A 19779-nucleotide genomic window follows, 5' to 3' on the forward strand; every position below is an offset into this window, starting at 1 on the left:
TGAGAGTAGACTCTAATGCCTGCAGATTGTATCTTTTGCACCACAGCTTTGCTCTAGCCAACACCACACTGTAGCTTGTGGTCAAGATGTAGCCTAGGCACATTAAATACCTGGAAGCAGATATGCTTATGCCATATCTCTTGGTCACTGTGGTTCTGTGGATTAAACCACAGAGCCTAGGACTTGCCAATCAGAAGGTCGGTGGTTCGAATCCCTGCAACGGGGTGAGCTCCTGTTGCTCGGTCCCTGCTCCTGCCAACCTAGCAGTTTGAAAGCACGTCAAAGTGCAAGTAGATAAATAGGAACTGCTCCGGCGGGAAGGTAAACGGCGTTTCCGTGCGCTGCTCTGGTTCGCCAGAAGCGGCTTAGTCATGCTGGCCACATGACACGGAAGCTGTACGCCGGCTCCCTCGGCCAGTAAAGCGAGATGAGCGCTGCAACCCGAGTCATCCGCGACTGGGCCTAATGATCAGGGGTCCCTTTACCTTTACCTAAGTAAAGGAGGAAGCAGTGTTGCCCTGAGCTGCTAAACAAATTTGGGGAACCCCTTTGAGCCATCTGTAACAGAGAGGAAGGGGGTACATGCCAGTGATGGGCAGTATTAATTGTTGCTGGCATCCGTCTGCCTCAAGAGACAATGGAGTGTGCCTCCGGGAGTGAAGTCAAATTGCTGGAGAATCGCAGCGCCTGCTGTGGCTACAGAGACCGGTAACTTGCTGCCTCCCCCGTTGCTTTTGCTGTGTTAGCAGCACTGAAGTGACGTCTCCGGGCCCAGGCCTGGGCTGCCCAGATGACAAGACCCGCCCCCCTTGGCCTTGACCCAAAGGAAAGCAGAGCAATACAGTTTGTACCAGCTTGGCTGCAGGAGTTGCTGGAAGGAGGAATACAAGATGCCATCCAACCGCATTAGGAACTCCACTGCAGGTTTAATAATAATAACAATAATAATAATAATAATAATTTATTTATACCCCGCCCATCTGGCTGGGTTTCCCTAGCCACTCTGCGCAGTTTCCAACAGAATATTAAGATACAATAACATATTAAACATTAAATTAGAGGGTGTGTGTGTTTTTTTTGTAGGACAATTAGAGGGTGTGTGTTTTTTGTAGGACATATTAATCATGCATTAGAGGGTGTGTGTTTTTTGTAGGACAGTAAAAAATGTGCTATTTTGAGGCAATGGAGGAGAGACTGATGTTCAGAAGAAAGTGGTGCTTTTGCCTGCACAATAAGTAGAATGAATGCCATCTCAAATCACACGAGGACCTTTAGCAAAGGTTTCTCACATTCACTTGAGGTTCGTTTGAAGTACAGGCAGGAGCAAAGTGCTTCCTGAATGAGGTTATGGCAAAACCAGTTGTCCCATTCAAGCATGCAGAAGTTTTATTTAAATATTCCTCAGATGTCCGATTTATTCAGCGTAACACATCTTGTTATACCACCTTTCCGAAGTACAATATCAGTTTCAAATCTCCCCGCCCCCACTCCAAAATTGTCAAAAAAACTCCAACAACCTTGGTTTCTTTTGTGTGATACACAGAAATAATTACATTTCATTTACAGCACAGATGCATTTTACACAGTCGCCAAGTCATTCACTACCGAAAAACAGCATTTAAATCACCTAAAACACAAAAAGAAGTTTTAGCATCTGAATTTCAGAGGGGAGAAATATAACATTTTTGCATGGGTGATGGGGCCCACGAGCATTGTGGAAAATCCTTACCAAATTCAAGGGCAGTGGGGGCAGAGAGGGTTGCATGAAGGTCACACTGCTGGAATGTAACCTGTTCTATAAGGAATGTGGCATCTTTAGAGACGGCATATTTAAATCCCAGCAGGGTTTCAATAGGGTACAAGATTGGGGGTCTTGGACGCATCTCATCATTGTGGTTCTGCTCTGTTTTCCTCTTGCACAAAACCCTTTTGTGAAACCGGTGTGGCAGATCTCTGTGTTGTAACCTCTTTTTGCATGCAGAGTGCATCCCCTGGATCAGGTCTTTAGTCTCCAGGAGTTTTCTGTGGCTGCCATATTCTATCGGCAAATTTAACATCCGTTAAACTCAGTTCAGAAGTACAATGTTACTAAAAGAAGCGGAAGCCGTTGCAGTTTCAGATTCAGAAATTGACACAAATTGCAAACAAAGCTAGTTCTCGTCAAAGTTAATCGGAGGGAGAGTTTGTAAACCTTGAGCTGCCCTTTCTTGCTTTTTATTTTAAGAGTCCAGAGCAGATCTCACACTCCCTGCATGGTGAGGCAAGCCGAGGGCTGCTTCACCATTTTCCAGTGCATTATATGAAAATGTTCATATTCCGCAGGAGTAAAGGGTTACAGCGGCAGGTTGTCAAAATGGAACTGTGTTTCTGCAGTTGAAGAATGAAATGATTGTGTGGTTTCAGTGGAGTCACTTAGAAAGATTACAGCAGAGAGCAGAAAACTCTAGCTTTGCATATTATAAAAAACGTCAGTTGAGTAAAAGGGGCCAGATGTCACTTGCAAATGCTGTAGACTCTTTCTAGTGTGTGGAAATGAATGGGTGTTCCAATGCAAATGATTAAAATTATCCCTACGTATCACAGCTTTTCTGCCTTCTTTTATAAAACAAAACAAAAACAAAAAACCCCACCAATTTGACCGTTTTGTGTAACGTTTCCTATGCAAACTTACCTGGCAGGAAGCCCCATTGAAAATCTTCTGCACAGACACATAATGTAACTGATGGGTTACCGGACTAGTTCAGTATCTGCCACAACGTCTCGTATGAAATACCACCAATTGGTGCAAGCTTAAGTCCTGGCAATAGGGGTGGGGGAGAGGGAGAAGGAGGACTGGGCTCCTGCTTCCATAACAATTGCATAGAAGAGGGGATTTTAGCAGATGCCTCTATCTGCCTAGTTCTTAGGCACAGCCCTTAGATCGCTCTGTTTTTCACCTGGCCACCCTACTGGCAAAAGACTTACTTCTGGTGCACTGAGTACCAACAACTTAAGCGCTAAGATGAGCACGCTTTGGAGAGGATAATTTCCAGGGCAGATAAATGTGGCCTAGGTGAAAAAAATGCCAGAAGATGCAAAAGTTATTTCACTTTCTGCCTTGCATTCATCATTGGTCTCTCTCTCTCTCTCTCTCTGTATATATATATATACACACATACATACATATGTATACACACATACATACACACACCATATTTTTCGCTCTATAAGACGCACCAGACCACAAGACGCACCTACTTTTTGGAGGAGGAAAACAAGAAAACAATATTCTGAATCTCAGAAGCCAGAACAGAAAGATAGATCGCTGCGCAGTGAAAGCAGCAATCCCTCTTGCTGTTCTGGCTTCTGGGATAGCTGCGCAGCCTGCATTCACTCCATAAGACGCACACACATTTCCCCTTACTTTTTAGGAGGGAAGAAGTGAGTCTTAAAGAGCAAAAAATACAGTGTGTGTGTGTGTGTGTGTGTGTGTGTGTGTGTAATGCAAGAAATTACAATTTATTTTATTAACCCCCCCCCAACTCCCCCACCTCTTTTAGAACCAGGCTCCAAAAAAGGAGTTTTACCTGTGCAACCAATGATACCTGCATGAACATGTCTCTGTTGTCCTGGCTTAATCCCTGTGATCATCTGCTCTTGTATGTATAACATTATGACAATTCATTTCATTTCCCCTTGATTCAGTTTCAAAGGAGGGGGAGCCACACCAAAGGGAGATATTTTCCTGCCCACTCTGAGAACTATTACTCTTAATGCACTGATATAGCATGGCTAATCCGTCCAGAGGACTGGGCTGGGAGAACCTATAATTCTACATACCCCATCCCCTCTCTTATAAATGAGCCTCTGATCCAATATTGTGGCAATGTGAAATGTATTTGGGTGTGATGCTGGTCACATAATGTTACAGTAATAGATGTAACTAACCCATACTAGACAAATTGTTTGGGAATAGATGAGGATGGCATCTGATGACCAACATCCAATATATTATTTTTAATATGACATAATTGCAGACAAGGAACTATGTAATGACATCCTTACTTCCATACAGCAGTGTATTCAATGACTAGATGAAGACACATCTGTTAATACACAATCATTTAGGACCCATTCTAGCAGAGGTGCTATATAAATCTATTTAGTAGTTTCTTGAGAAGCACCTTCAATGTTTGGTTACACGTTCTTACTTAGAAATATTTTGAAGATCTGAAATTATGGGGAAAAAACAACCCACCATGTTCCTAAACAAATTAGCAATGGTGGAGAAAAGTTACTTTTCTGGAAACAGCATTTTAAAAATCCTTTGGACAATGAAACAAACAAAGAAAAAAAAGATTTAAACAGTAAAGTTTGTGTATTGTTCCTACAATTATATGAGTAATCCTATTGGGGTACATCCTTTGATGTTACTGTTTTTTTTGCAAAATTAGGTCCTTTTCACCATTCATCCTTGTGAGAGTATTGCATTACTAAGTGTTTCCGACTACAGATTTGACAATCAACGTTTTCGTAATCCTCTGCAAAATTAACTTGCATGTCTCCCAGTGCTCAGCTTGTCTAATAACACAACATAACAGCGACGTTTTAGAGATGTTAATCACTAAACCAAGTGATTGTCACTTTGGATGAGATTGACATTGTATCACTGCACTAGGAAGACTGTCGTTTTCAGGAAACATAAAGGATGGTGTTCATAAAACAGGGTTTCTCAGTTAATTTATGGAAACCCTTGACATTCAAAGAGGATAGAAATGCAGCGAAAGGCAATGGTTGGCTTTAAGGAATTACAGGGTAATGAGAATTAAATAAACTTTAAAAAAACAACCAAAAGCTAACATCTGTGACAAAAAAAATTGCTTTTGAAATTATTCAAAACATTTTCATACAACAGAAAATACTTTACTGTCTATCCGGGTGATTATTTTACCTGTGTAGCTGAATTTGTGCAGTTTTATACATAAAGGCCTGATTCCTGATACAACAGGTGTATGTTGAATTATTGCAGTTGTAACAGTACCAAGGAAGCAAGCAAAAAGAATGATAGATGCTAAACTGACTGAACACCTCAAGTTCACTAATGCATGTTTCAAGTGAGAAATACTTCATTTCCCCCACAAGAAAGGAAGTTATTTGCACAACCATGGAACATTAACAATCAGGGTTTTTTTTGTAAGTGCACAGAAATGTCCCTTTTCTACAGTAAAATGTTATCATGCCTAACCTGAAATAAACAACAGAAGTAAACTTAGATCACAGCTCCAAAGAATTTTCACATGCATTATGGTTGTGTTTCTTTCAATCGATACAAATATTGTATGAGCCATTTTCTCACTATCTCTTTTAAACTCACTTGGTTATGGGTTCATGGTTTATCAACAGGAAAAAGGAGGACACATTATCAAAACTTCATTTCCAGTCTTGGTTTTGCATTCATTTGGAACTGTCTGACTGGTGGGTTGCCGGGTGTGTTTTTTGTTTTTTTTAAGATATTTTATCAAAAAGATTTTTCATGGTAAGAAGAAGCATCAATGGGAGACCTTTCATTGTGCTCATAGAGTAAATCAAAAGAGTCACAGAAGAGTTTGCTTCAGAAAAGTTCAAGTGATGTGTAGAAATTCCATCTGGTTGCCCAAAGCACACAGTTCAATATTGAAAACCCCAAATGTTTTGCATCTCCAGAAACTCAAATTTTCTTTCTTTTTCTTGTTTGCCATTCCACCAAACAAAGAGTTGTTGGGTCCCTCTTTCTTCGGGATCTTATGCTCTTGGCCGCAGTTCAGCTTCCGAGTGGTCTTTATTCTAACTGTTTTATAAAGCAGATACTCTGACAATGTTTCCTCCTGAGTACCTTGGAGATCCCGGTCTATCGTCTCCCTCCGGCGTAGTCACAGGCGGTGTTGGAATGCTGATTATTGCTGTGGTTACATAAGGCTGCTCACAGTTTAGTTTAACACACTCTTCCATTTTGGCATTTAAACTGGATCGGCTAGAGAAGTTTAAAAAAACAAACAAAAACAACAACCAATGGATAAAAAAAAATTATACAAATGTCCCATCTGCTTAGTGTTTTCTATTCAATTCTGGTATGTCACAAAAGCATGTAGAATGCAACTCAAATGTCTATTAGACTCTTCCAATGCTTATTCTACTGTTCATCCACCAGCCTCAACACATTTTACATGGAAGCAATTAGGAACCATGTCTTCATTGTAGATAAGAAAGAAACACAGCACTACAAAGGTAGGCAGGTCTGTGAAATCACCATGAACAGAAGACCAAGGCGGTTTTCTGGTCTACAGCTTCATACTGGTCCTAGTGACTGGTGGCATCTCAGGTGGCTGTATTTGCTGTTGAGAGTAATGGAACAGCTGACCTCAGTTACTAACATTAGATAACCAACTTAGATATCATAGATGTTATAAGTGCGGACACCTGAGTCACAGACATGTGCAATTCGTCTATCTACATTCATTTCAGCGGAGGCCACCATATTGGGGTGCAAAGAAGTGTTAGTAAAGATCATAGTTTCTCTGAAAATAAATGGGACATGTCGCACATGCAAAACTCTGTGCGCATGTCAGTGTATACAAATCCTTGAATTGCAACAGATTTTGGTGCAACAAATTACTCTTTTGGTTGTTTTGGAGGCTATTATTACAACGTGATTATAAGCTTTCACAAGACCAGTGCACCTTATTAAAATGCCCTGGAAGGCTAGCATATTTCGACTTAACCATTTTACAAAAAAAGGTCATAAATCTCAGTCATATTATGTACATGTTATAGATATGAGAATCTTTCAGTATATGACTAATATTAAGTCTTGATAATGTTTATTTAATAGATTTCTTTTCCTTTTAAAAAACACCTCTCCCATGTGATATGGTATGAGATCAGTTGATATACCTGTAGTCACAATATTGCCCAGTGCCATGAGTAAGTTCAGTGCTCATCCACACAGCAATATTTTCTCAATAAAGATTTTCAATCCTGGTGCAGTTAAGATTTTTTTAAAAATGAGGTCATCTATCAAGGGGAAGTATGACAAATGGTCTTGTGAACAGCTATCTGTAAACATACTGACCAAATTGAATTCATAGGTGTTTTCAATTCATTTGTGCCTTGTCACAATGGGACTACTCAAAGTCTCTCAAAATGTGGTTTCCAGTGGAGCCCAACATTTTACACAAATGATTTGCTTTGATAATTTAAAAGAACCAACATTCATTCACTGTTCCTCTGCCAGTTAAGCACTTCAAAATCGTTACATTCAAGACTAGGAAACAGCTTTTCTCGTAACACTACAGAACACAGGTTATGACCCCAAACAGAGCAATATTTTGCGCGGGCACACACACACACACACATGCTCCATGCCAATTCTTTGATAGGCAAGATCGAACATCATGTTATCTCTGCCTGGAGAGCGAACATAATGCTATCTCTGTCTGGGGTCATTTTTAAGCTGAAGTACCTGTTAGACAGAGGTGTTCTTTCCATGCATCTGATCTGAATGGTACTGAGTTCTTGGACACTACTTGGGCGACTGCCAGTTAGGTTAGTGTTTGGGATGCGGAATGTCTTTTTATGTCTCCGTGAGCAGCAAGAGCTCGTCACTCCATGTTGAGAAGAGAGGGAAGGACTATGGCTGGACTGCCTGTTGACAGCGGACACCTCCATGCAGCTTTCTTCGTAGGTTTGTTCATCCAGGAAGTCGTGATTCTGCTCAACATGATTTAGAAAGGAAAACAGCATTAAATCTGAAAAGCGGCTGTGATAAATGAAAGTTTCCCCATGGCACAAGATTCGGCCTCGTTCATATTTCATGGGAAGAGAGCTGGTTTGCTTATTTAATAAATTTAGTAGCCCAACTGTTCAAAATACAATGTTTTCCCATGGCAGCTTACAACATTTTAAATAATTTAGAACCATATCAAAATATAAGCAATGTAATCAGAAGCACGATAACAGCAGAAGGAAGGGTGGGGTGGGGGACCCAAATTCTTCTATATCGTTTGCTTCCTGCCCAATATATCACAGTCAGCCATATCGGTAACAGACTTAAAACAAAAATACTGCCAATTGAACTCCCTTCACTGAAAGTAATTTAAACAAAAGCATCACCGAGCCCAAGTAAATAAGGCAAGGAGCAAAAACAAGGTCCCCTTCTGATTCAGATTTCTATAGCTTATTTTAAAAAAATGGCATCATTAGGGCTGCTAACTTGAAGTCTGGCAGACCCAAACTTTGCTCAATTTCATGCTGCAACACTGAATTGCATTTCAGTCTGCTATATGCATGCTTCAAAACATGATCCAGTGCAGTGCAGAGTAAGTAAAGGGACCCCTGACCATTAGGTCCAGTTGTGGCCGACTCTGGGGTTGCGGCGCTCATCTCACTTTTTTGGCCGAGGGAGCCAGCGTACAGCTTCCGGGTCATGTGGCCAGCATGACTAAGCCGCTTCTGGCGAACCAGAGCAGCGCACGGAAACGCCGTTTACCTTCCCGCCGGAGCGGTACCTATTTATCTACTTGCACTTTGACGTGCTTTCGAACTGCTAGGTTGGCAGGAGCTGGGACCGAACAACGGGAACTCACCCCGTCGCGGGGATTCGAACCACTGACCTTCTGATCAGCAAGTCCTAGGCTCTGTGGTTTAACCCACAGCGCCACCCGCGTCCTCGCAGTGAAGAGTACGGATGGTAAATAGGAGTGCACATATAACTGTGTTTTTTTAAAAGTTAAAAAACCCAAGGTGCCAGCACTCATGCTTTTGATCAAAATGCTGTGTGTGCCAGCACAAAATGGCTGCCATGCAGGTCAAAAGAATAAGCAACAGTACTTCCTGTGGTTGAGCCCTGTCTCAAAAAAACCAACCTTTCATGTTTAACAGACACTATTTTTTAAAGGGATCAAAACTGGCGCTGTGGAACTCCTCATAACTCAGATTCGTTCGGCTGCCAAACTCAAGGCAGTGGCCCTGAGACATCAGGTGGCTTCTGAACACAGGAGCTTCATCCACACCTGACTGAGCTTCCAGGAGCAGATGAGGCTCATGTCATTGAAAGCGATGAAAACAAACACCATACAATGGTCCAGTGCGGAATACAAGAGGCTACGTTTTCTATTTCGCAGTGAGCAAAAGCGAAAAAGAAAAATGCATATAATAAAACCACTACTGAACTCAAAGTTCTCTTCTTCCAACAAAGGGAGCCTCTTCCAAGTCAGGAAGCCTTCCCCCCATTGGAGGAAGTGAGTTTTTGCAGCCAACCTAGTACAATTTTGCCCGCAGAATTGTCATGTGGCGTTTTTGGTATCTGCTGAGATATGTGGTGTTGCATTTCCAATAGCCAGCATGTTCAGATTTCCCCTTGGCTCTATCTTCTTTCTTTTTGTTGTCAGGACTCAGGAACGGGGATGCGAAGTTCAGGATATGGAAAGGGGCAAGTATGAACAGTGCTGCGCACTTTGCTGGAGGGAGCCAGTGGCTACTACGGATGACCCTCCAAATTTCCCTATTTTTCAGGGAGAGTCCTGGATTTACAGAAGCTGTCCTAGTTTCTGATTTACCGTATTTTTCGCTCTATAACACGCACCCGACCATAACACACACATAGTTTTTAGAGGAGGAAAATCCATAGGCATGCCACCCATAGGCATTTCCTCCATAACACGCACAGACATTTCCCCTTACTTTCTAGGAGGAAAAAAGTGAGTGTTATGGTGCAAAAAATACGGTAATCCCAGAATGTCCTGTATTTTCTCAGGGCGTCCCTATTTTCATCAGAGAAATGTTGGAGGGTATGGAGTTATGCAACCCTCAAGCTAAGGAGATACAACCGTTAGAAGACATCTGAATGAAAGCCTTGTATAAGGAAGTTTTTTAAATGTTTAATATTTTATGTTTTTATATTGTATATGTTGGATGTTGCCCAGGGTGGCCCAGTCAGATGGATGGAGTATAAATAATAAAATTATGATGATGATGATGGAATAGGATGTCCCTATTTTGATCAGAAAAATGTTGGAGAGTATGCAACTCAGCCCGCGAATTATCTGATCAAGCTGTTCATAGGTTAAACTGAGCTATTAATCATTCAAGCACAGCAGTATTCTCAACAGAGCTAATAAAAACACAAATGAGTGCCATTTTTCCATATAAATTCTGCCACCAAAATAATTTCAGGAAACTGCCACTTCATGAAATTTCACTTGCTAAGTATGATGAAAATCTACTTCATCAGAGCAGTTCTTAAGTAAGAGCAACAAGAGAACAGGAAATCAACACCATATTTATTTTTCTCAGATCACAAGGAAGCTGCAGGTTTATCATCTTACCGTGGTTTTTTCCAGACAGTGCAGCAGGTGGTGGTGCTGGATTTCAAAGGAAGAACCAGATTTGCTAACAAAGGCCTCTTCATCACCGCATAACTGTTAATACATTGAATATTATATTTTTCTCAGTTGTGAAGAAATAGACTTTAAACTAAGTTCTTGATCAGAGCACATCTGGACAATTTATAAAGAGATCTGTTTGTGGAAATACCAATTAATATAAAATAACTTGCGCATATCCACTGATCATTAGATTTCCTCGAAAAATCCTTTCAATGAGCCCCCATCCCTGCTAATAACCTGATTCACAGTTCATTTCAGGTGAAGTATTCGGTTTTAAGACCAAGAAAAGTGGAAGCATTTAAGCAAATGACCGGTTTGCCCTCCACAGTAGCTGTTGATCAAAGCTATTCTCTATGAAGGATCCTTTTGACATTCTAATCCTTATAAAAAAATACGTCTACGCTGGTTATCATCAATATATGTTGTAACAAACTCCATATGTTAAGTAACACTCTGCAGCACAATCTAAAAGCGTCTCAAAGGATAGCCAGCAATTATTAATGCTCTAAAGCTTTCCTGAATAAATGGGCTTTAGAAAATCACCTCAATGTCAGGAGGGAAGAATATAGACCTGCACCTCTTGAGGGAAGTGATTGCAGAATTCTGGAACTGCTAGTGATAAAGGGCCTCCTGTTTGCTGCAGATGACTTCACCTCTTACATTAAAGTGGGCAGGTTAGCAAACTGCTGCTCACAAGTTTGTTTAGATGTGGGTTTACGCTCTTGTCTTCCATCTCTTTGCCTGCCCTTTAATGTATGTGATGCAATAATGTGCGATTTAGCAGAGGAATAAGTGAACAGAAAGAGTGTCAGGAATGGATAGATCAAGAGGAGATAAATTGCAGGAGAGGGATTGTGATGCAAGCATATCCTCATTATAGCAGGGACCAGTCATCTGTAATATACTATACATCAAAGTTGCAGAGCAGTATGAAACTTGGTGGAGACCAGCAGGCATTTGGTCCATGCTATTTAATGGTGTGTCTGCCTGGATTAATCTATCCTGGTGAGTTATAACGTTATAAATGCGTTATAAAAATGTGACACCAGGGGGCACTGTACAACAGCCAATGGGAAATTGCAGAGAGCTATATAATGGGTTTCCCCCCACCTCTTAACTTTTTTGTATCAGTGTGTAGATCCAGCCCCTGTCTGTATGCGAAGGGGAGATGCTTTCTGGACGGCAGCTACAAACTCTTGGGAGCTGTATTGGAGATTCACAGGATGAAGGCTGCTTTCGGAGCTGAACGGGCAGGGCTCCATCACCTTCGACAAAGAGCTGACTGAGTCCCAAGGGAAACCTGGCTGTCACAGCTTCCTCTTAGGAAGCACAATGCTTCCTTCCTCAGCCTGACTGTCATTCTGTGTTTGGAGGCCTCTGATGTGAAACAGAACACGGATTGCTGGGCTATTATTGAATGCTTTTTCCGAATTTGGAATGCACACGCTCATTACCTGGTTACTGAGCAAGCCGTTCCTTTTGCTCTGCATGTATGCGTTTGCAGTCCCACTCTTCGCAGCATGGATCCTAGCGAGCCTGGCTTTCTGTGTTGGGGGAGGGGGGAGGGAATGAGGATAAGAAAGAAATGTCACTTGCCTTGGTATCCTTCATTCGGTTTTCAAAGGAAGATAACAAAGCTAATTGGAATTGCGTTTCCGTGAATAGCAAGGTCCCTAATCACGGAAGGGACTCTTTCAACTGGGCTTTCAGGTGCGGCGCTTTCAGATTTACAATGCAAATGAGCAAGAAGCATTTGTTTCTCAGCATGCATCAGCCAACAAGAACAATGAATGGTGTTTACACGCATTTTCACATTGGACATGTTGTTTCTCCATTTTTCCCGTCACCACGATCATGCTGTTGCTTGTACGTCAAGGTCAGAAATGCTGCTTTCATCTCACTTTAATTACTCCATTTCTAAAGGTTCCTTCGGAGAAAAGGACAGTACGCCAAAAAGAATGCGTCGCTGTTAAACTGCTGTGAGGTGCCACACACAATTGCTCAGAACATTCTGATTTGTGGTAGAACATCTGCATAACACAAGGAGAGCTAAACCAGTGGATCTCAATTTCTTTGAGTACAGGGCCTTGTGATACAACAGCAGTGTACACACAACATGGCCTGGTTGATGGGACTTTGCTTGGATAAATGCCCCAAACACTGAAGAATTCAAACGGAAACCTTCGTATTTGAATAACCTACATTTAATTTCCATTATCAAGGCAATCCAGGAATGTCCACCTTAAATTCAAAGCACAAACATCAACAATAATGTTTCAAGGGTTAGTAAAAAGAAGTGTAAGACCCTGTGGCTAAGAAACAGTAGTCTAAGCAAATCATGTTAGATGAAAACTCTTGAGTTCTGGCTCTCTTCTCAAGCTATCTACAGAGCTATCTTCAGTGCTATGCTTAATAGACAACTCTTTTTTACAGTGACAGCTTTTGCATGTTGTCACGCATGCTGACACTGCATCCCATTTTCATATATCCCATAACATTTGAAAAGGAGCCTTATATGTCTTTCTTAATAATTGCACAGTTTTGCAGGAACTGACATAGAAGAAACAGTTGCCCTTAGGGTAAAGAAAATATGCATCAGTGTTTAATATGGAGCCATTCTCAGCAAAGCATTTGGATTCTCCTTCTCATATCAGAGGCCAAAGAGACCAAGGAGTATGGCGATTCTTCAGTTGTATTATGCATCAAATTTGTTCTAGTGCAACTTTGTTGAAAGCTACCATAAGGGAGGGTAAGATGAGGAAAGGACTGGGTGCAGCTTGGCTCGCCCATCTGTATACAACTTTCTGAAGTGACTTTCTAACTAAGACACACTGCACATGCCAGGCCTGGTTGACCTCAGTTTTCTTGAGGACTATTCTATTTTCCAGATAGTCATTTGATGGTGCAACCCCCTGTCTCCCTCTCAGATAGGTAAAGGTAAAGGGTAAAGGGACCCCTGGCCATTAGGTCTAGTCGTGACTGACTCTGGGGTTGCGGCACTCATCTCACTTTATTGGCCGAGGGAGCCGGCGTACAGCTTCTGGGTCATGTGGCCAGCATGACTAAGCCACTTCTGGAGAACCAGAGCAGCGCACGGAAACACCATTTACCTTCCCGCTGGAGCAGTACCTATTTATCTACTTGCACTTTGAGGTGCTTTCGAACTGCTAGGTTGGCAGGAGCAGGGACCAAGCAATGGGAGCTCACCCCGTTGTGGGGATTTGAACCGCTGACCTTCTGATCGGCAAGTCCAAGGCTCTGTGGTTTAACCCACAGCGCCACCCGCGTCCCTATAGCTGTGCTTAATTTATAATAACTGGCAGAAGCTAGCAGCAATGACTTCACAAGTATGCAGCATGTAGCCTGGGACAGACCTTTACCTGGACTGGGCTGCGAAGAATGACTGTCCTTCTGGGAAGACAGATCTGTAGGAGACTGGTAGGTAGACCATGGTAAGTTGGGTCTGAAGCTTCAAATTGATGTCTCAAAGTCCCATTTAGGGATGTGATTGCTCTACAGGCACAATGACTGGCTCTACAACCTGTGTCATTGCTATGATAAATCAGAGGTGCAAAACCTCTGGTTCTACCCAACCTTCTGTGGTGGTCCACCAGCACCCAGATCAATTTATCAGGGGTTGGCTAACATACTAGATTGCAAAGCGAAAGGCAGAGATACTAGAAATGCTGCTCTTGAAGTGGGCTTGGGAAATAACTTTAGGGGACTGGAAGGTGAATTTACAATTCTTCTCAGGCTCAGATTTAAATCCGAGCCAGAGAAGAACTCCTGGCTTCCTGTTTCTTCTTTTCACACCAGGCCTCCCTATCTCCCAAAGGCACAATTGTACTTCAAGCCCCGACTCTCTTAAATATTCTCCCTTTACTTATCTGGGCAGTGGTGGTGGTGGTGATGAGAGCAGTGGTGGCTCATGGGGAGACCCACTCTCTGTCATTGTAGCATGCTAATCCTTTGGCTTTGTAGTCTTCTCAGAACTAAGGAGGCAATCCCTGAGAAGAATATGAATCCCCATGCCTTTCCCCAGCTCAATAAGCTTCTGGAAAGAAAGGGAGAGAAGTTATGGAGGGGAAGAGTAGCAGGACTCTGCTAGTCCTTTGCTGCACCTGCCCAGGTAAGGAAAGAGAAGAGGGTGGTCATGTTTTGGGAAGTGGAGTACTGGAGGAAATTTACCACCCCCCAGGTCATTTCTAAGTCAATTCAACATTGGCTTTGGAGAGCTGAGCCATCTCTTAAATAAACAAAATAAATCCCCTGTGCTGTTTTATTTTAAAATGACTCTCAGTCCCATGTTGATAACAGCTGGGTAGGAGTCTCATCAGGGCTGATATTTTAGTCCTGGTAGGTCCCTGCAACTAGTTTCACTGATTCCTAGCCTTGTATTGACCCCATAAATGAAATTAATGTTTTTAAAAATTTCATTTTAATTGGAGTTTGAGAGGCACTAAAGAGTCAGTGCTCTGAAGCTTCCTTTCAAATGCTGCTTGCCTCCAGGGGCAGGGCTGATGGATTTTCGTAGAAGCCACGCATTACAACCTTCCCAAAGTCTCTCTCTATATTTGTTCTATAATTCTAAATCTGTGACAGGGTGGGAAGGGATTTTTAGGGCAGGCATTTCCCTGCTCGCTAGCCAGCACAACTTAGAAGGAAGATTGCTCTTCAAGTAGGGGACATAACACAAGGGAGAACAAAGAAGACTGCAAAAAAGAAGTTTAAAGTAAGAATGTCAGCTTGAGCAAGTAAGATGTGTAAATTGAACAGCAGGAAGTCAACATTAAAGATTACAAGTTCTGTTAGAAAGGAACAATTTTCATAGGATCAAATGCATGGCAGATAATAAAACAGCCTTCCCCTGACCTCTCAGAATATGAACAGTTGTACTCTCTCCAGTCACTTTACTTTTATGGCAAAATGCGTGCGCTGGGTGAAGCCATATTGAATTTGTTCATGTGCTTAAGCTGCTAGTGTTTGATATCTGAAGTCAAGCGCTGAATATTTTTTAGGTGGCAGTCCAGGTTGATTCACGAAGCATGTTGGAAGAAGCTGGTCTGCAGTTTTGTTCCATTAAGATTTAAATGAAATGCTTCATTTTTAAGAAAACAAGTTACGAAGTTAATTTTGGGGGAGATATGAGGCAGACGTCCCTCCTACCCCCCCTCCCCAAGCACTGTTAATTATAAATACTGACAGAATCCTTGAATTGTATCCATAGGCAAAAGCACAAAAGTTGTATTAGCCAAATTACGGTAACTTCCACTGAAGATCTACAATGGCTTCATGGAAGTAGGATACATCACCTTCCACACGCGTTGATAGTGTTACACCATAAAGATGTTCTGAGCAGGTTTGTTTGTTTGCTATGGAGCTCAGTTTGGGGGGCTGGGAAAGGAAGGATCCAACACCAGTTACACATAATATACTATGGGCAAAGAACGCCTGTCAAAACCCTTCTAAGCTGCCACCTCAGGATAATGGCTGACAGGCTCTTAAGAGTATTTATTTCATTTTTGGCCACTTCTGCACTGTACCACAAGCAATATCATACCACTTTAAACAGCCATGGTTTTCCTCAAAGAATCATGGGAACTTGTTAAGAGTATGGACAACTCTCAACTTACTCAGGGGTTATGTTCTGGAACTTTTGGGGATAGCGTGCACAACCAAAATTGTGTCTAGTCAAAACACACTGGATCAATGGCAGGTGAGATTGCCAAAACCCTTTTCCCCCTGGATGCCTGTCCCCTTTCCACCCACTTTTAATTTTTTTAACTTTTGCCAAGCACGTAAAGTTGGATGTGCACAAGTTAAATGTGTGTAAGTTGTGAGTTACCTCTACCGAGTGTTGATGAAACCCCTACTGCCCCAATACAGCTATAATTTCAATGGTTTAACAATTCATCCTTCTTCCCAGGGAACTCTAGGAATCATAGCTCTGTGAGGGGAATTTTCGGCACCCTTAGGAAACTTGAGTTCCCATGATTCTTTGGGGGGAACCATGGCAGCTTAAATTAGTAGGATACTGTTCTACATGTATAATGCAGATGGGGCTTGTATTATTACATTTATAGGCCAACTTTCTTCCAAGGAGCTCAAGGTAGTGTTCATGCTTTTCTTCCTCTCCGTTTTATCCTCACAGCAACTCAGTGAAGTAGGTTAGGCTGAGAGATAGTAACTGACCCAGAATCACTCAGTCGGCTTCATACCTGAGTAGAGATTTGAACCCTAGTCTCCAACTTCCTAGTCATTCACTCTAGTATTTCATACTCTTAAAGAACATATAAATTAGTTAAAAGGTGGAGCCATCATGAACCGAAGTTTCAAGCTGCCTCTGCATTGTAAGAGGCGGCCTTAAGTAATCTTAGTGGAATGCATGCTGAGCTGGTTAGAAAAGCATGAGGATGACATACAACACCAGAAAGTAACTCCTGATGAATCAAGTGCCATTGAACAGTACAGAGGAAAAGCCAACTGACATCACAATTCATTATGTAATAACTGGAGTGAATTTTAAGTTGTGGTCAGCAGGCTAGCCCAATACATTTTGACACCTGAGGTGAGCCACAAAATGGCGTCCCTCTGGTCAGGGAGTAAGTGGCGAATGAAGAGCTACGTCAGGAACAAGGTGTGAATAACTATCTACATCGGGAACAAGGATGGGAGGAGAACAGCTGTGCCTCCTATTCACTAAGAGGCCACTGTGGGGCTGGGTCAGGTGGGTATTGCCACCCGAGGCAATTGTCTCTCCTTGCCTCATGGGCAAGTGCTGGTGATCTGTATGAAACAATCACACAATAACGTAGGGCTGCCATAAGGGAAAAAGAACTCTTCCATTAGCACCCTTAGGGGATTTCAATGCCTAAAAAAGCCCCTAACTCAAAAATTCTTGTAGCTTTTATGGAAAAAGGCTCAACAGCTTTGGGGATTTCCTAAAGAAAGCTCAATGATTTCTGTGGTTTCCTTAAAAAAATCCAACAATTTTGAAATATGGCCACCTTAAATAAGGTTGCCATGCACACCACTCAGTTGAAGGTGAGCCCAAGACATCCCAGCATCTGAGGTATTATTATAAACAGTAACAACATCCCACGGTTTAAAAACACACACAAGTGGACGTTTCAGGCAAATGCCACACTGTAACTCATGACAGGGCCAGCCAGCCCTGAACCTCACCCAGATACCCTCACCCAGATTGTCATCAAGTTGGGCTATGTGACGGCTTTAAGAGTCCACACAAAATGGAGGTCAAGTATATTCCTATGCGCTATAGATTCATTGTGTGTGTGCACCTGTATGTTTAAAATCAAAGAGGAACAGAACAGCATGTTTTCTAGTAGGCCCTCTAGTGCTTTGTGGAAGAGAGCCCTTAGCTATATTAAATCTTTGCAATGCGACATTACTGGCAGGTGCAATCTGTGGGCAATTCCCTCCTTTCTAAGCAGTGTTCCAAGCAAATACATGTCCAGTAAATATCACTTAGTTGCTCTTGAAATTACTCCTGTCATTTTTTCCTCTCTCATGCTGCCACTGTACTACTAATCACAGAACAGGCTGCCAAAATTGAACTTATCAGTTACTGTTCATATTCAGCTGCTTTTGACAGAATTCACTGGGGCGATTTAATATGTTTAGTCCCCGAGAGGTGCCAGGTGGAGAATGGATGGTTTCTGTATGTCATCAGAGAGTGAAAAGAACTGTATTTTTTCCATTAGCACCTGCCACCTGAGTGTTTTGTCAGGTGCGCTGAAGGGGCTTGGGCTTTGATTTCGCCAATGCAAAGCACTTTTCTCTTCGTGCAACAGGATGGAAAAAAAACACACACGCATATGCCGCAGTTCAAAACAAGGGAATGCAGGTACTACTGGAGCAAGTCATCTGTCTTGGCTGTGATGTTTTTCCCATTTCTTCCCTTAATCAGTAGAATGCTGATGCTGGGTAAAGGCACCTGGGAGCCCGGCAATCTCTGGAGGAAGGGCAGGGTATTTAAGATGAAAGATGCTTTAAGATTTCTCCCTGCACATACAGCTCAAAAATGCCAACACAAAGGGAACTTTCTGGAATCGCATGCCCCCTTCCTTGTATGTGTCTTGAATTCAACTATTGATCTTGTACGACGAATTTGTACCACGTTTGGTACAAAGGAGTCTTTGTCTGGCTAAAATACTACACCACATTTACTCACATGAGGCAAACAGTCAAAATGGCACCCCTCTGCTACTCAGTTCTTTAATGAATGTGGAATTCAGAAAAATGGGGCTGCCTTCGAATTTTGTGGTCTCCGAATGTTAACAGCGAACATGATCTCACAACTTCCCTAATGGATACTGAATCTGGAAGCTCAAAAAATGCTGTTATTCTCAGAGGCTAGGTGATAGGTGACAAACATGAATGCATTTAGCGACTTGCCAAAAAAAAATTCATATCCCAGGAGTAATGCATCCAGCTTTATTTCCAGAACCCCACCCTCTGAATTCAATCTCTTTTTCCTTGTATGCTATGAATTCTTAGTCTATAACATAGAAAGAGTGTATCTATTCTGTGTGAATAATTTCTGGATCGCTTGGATATCCAGTAAAGACAAATTGGGCCCTGGGTTTGGGGTTTATTCCCTGTCATTTGCATCATAATACATCACCAGTGCAGAACCTTTAAACATCTGTTGTTTTTTCTTCAAACCTTGGACATTTCCTTATATTTCAGAGGACACAGCCCTACAATAAATAGTGATTGGAAATTATCTTGCTTTCTTCCTTTCTAGCCTTTGAGATTGATAAAAATCTGTCAGATATATTTTTTTTGTAAAGAGGTAAATTTGATTCTACTTCAATAGCATTTTAACTATCTACTATTCACACAAAATCGAGCATGAAGTTTTGCTGCTTAGTGTTCGTTCTTTAAAGTCTTGATGTTCTAATGTGAAAGAGAAAGTGGGGGGAGAGAGGGACCAATTTGTCCATTGGTTTCAAAGAAAACAGATTCATGAAACAATCCAAAAGTGGGTGGGGCAACCTTTTCCTATGCCCTGCCAAGCTCATGCATAGCTGTCAACGTTTTAATTTTTTAAAGGGAAATTTCCTTATTCCGAATAGGATTCCTCGCCAGAAAAGGGAAAAGTTGACAGCTATGAGCTCATGCCACCATAGCAGATGGGTGGTGTTTCCCCTTCACTCCTGCTTTCTAGGTTTTTATTCATTTAAAAAAGTTTCCCTTCCACTGGTTGAATAGAGAGTGAAATAAGGTACACAATAGGACGTCCCTCTTTTCATCAGAGAAATGTTGGAGAGGATGGAATAGGATGCTCCTCTTTTCATTGGAGAAATGTAGGAAGGTATGCTAAAGTTAGTATAGCTTGTCTCCCATTTTGTGG

The 19779-nt window shown here is 42.0% G+C and overlaps 1 protein-coding gene across 1 annotated transcript in view; it reads right to left on the reverse strand.

The window, feature by feature from the left end:
* Positions 1-5528: 5528 nt before the first annotated feature.
* Positions 5529-19779, reverse strand: part of KCND2 (potassium voltage-gated channel subfamily D member 2) — a 287365-nt gene continuing 273114 nt past the window's right edge. The window contains exons 4-7 of the mRNA XM_082239690.1: positions 11855-11944; positions 10341-10433; positions 7478-7725; positions 5529-5989 (exon numbers count right to left, since the gene is read on the reverse strand). Coding sequence (XP_082095816.1) covers positions 5812-5989; positions 7478-7725; positions 10341-10433; positions 11855-11944 — 609 coding nt within the window. The 3' untranslated portion in view covers positions 5529-5811. The remainder of the gene's footprint in view (positions 5990-7477; positions 7726-10340; positions 10434-11854; positions 11945-19779) is intronic.

Source organism: Podarcis vaucheri (genome assembly GCF_965113315.1).
Source record: "Podarcis vaucheri genome assembly, chromosome: 10".
Classification (NCBI taxonomy): Eukaryota; Metazoa; Chordata; class Lepidosauria; order Squamata; family Lacertidae; genus Podarcis; species Podarcis vaucheri.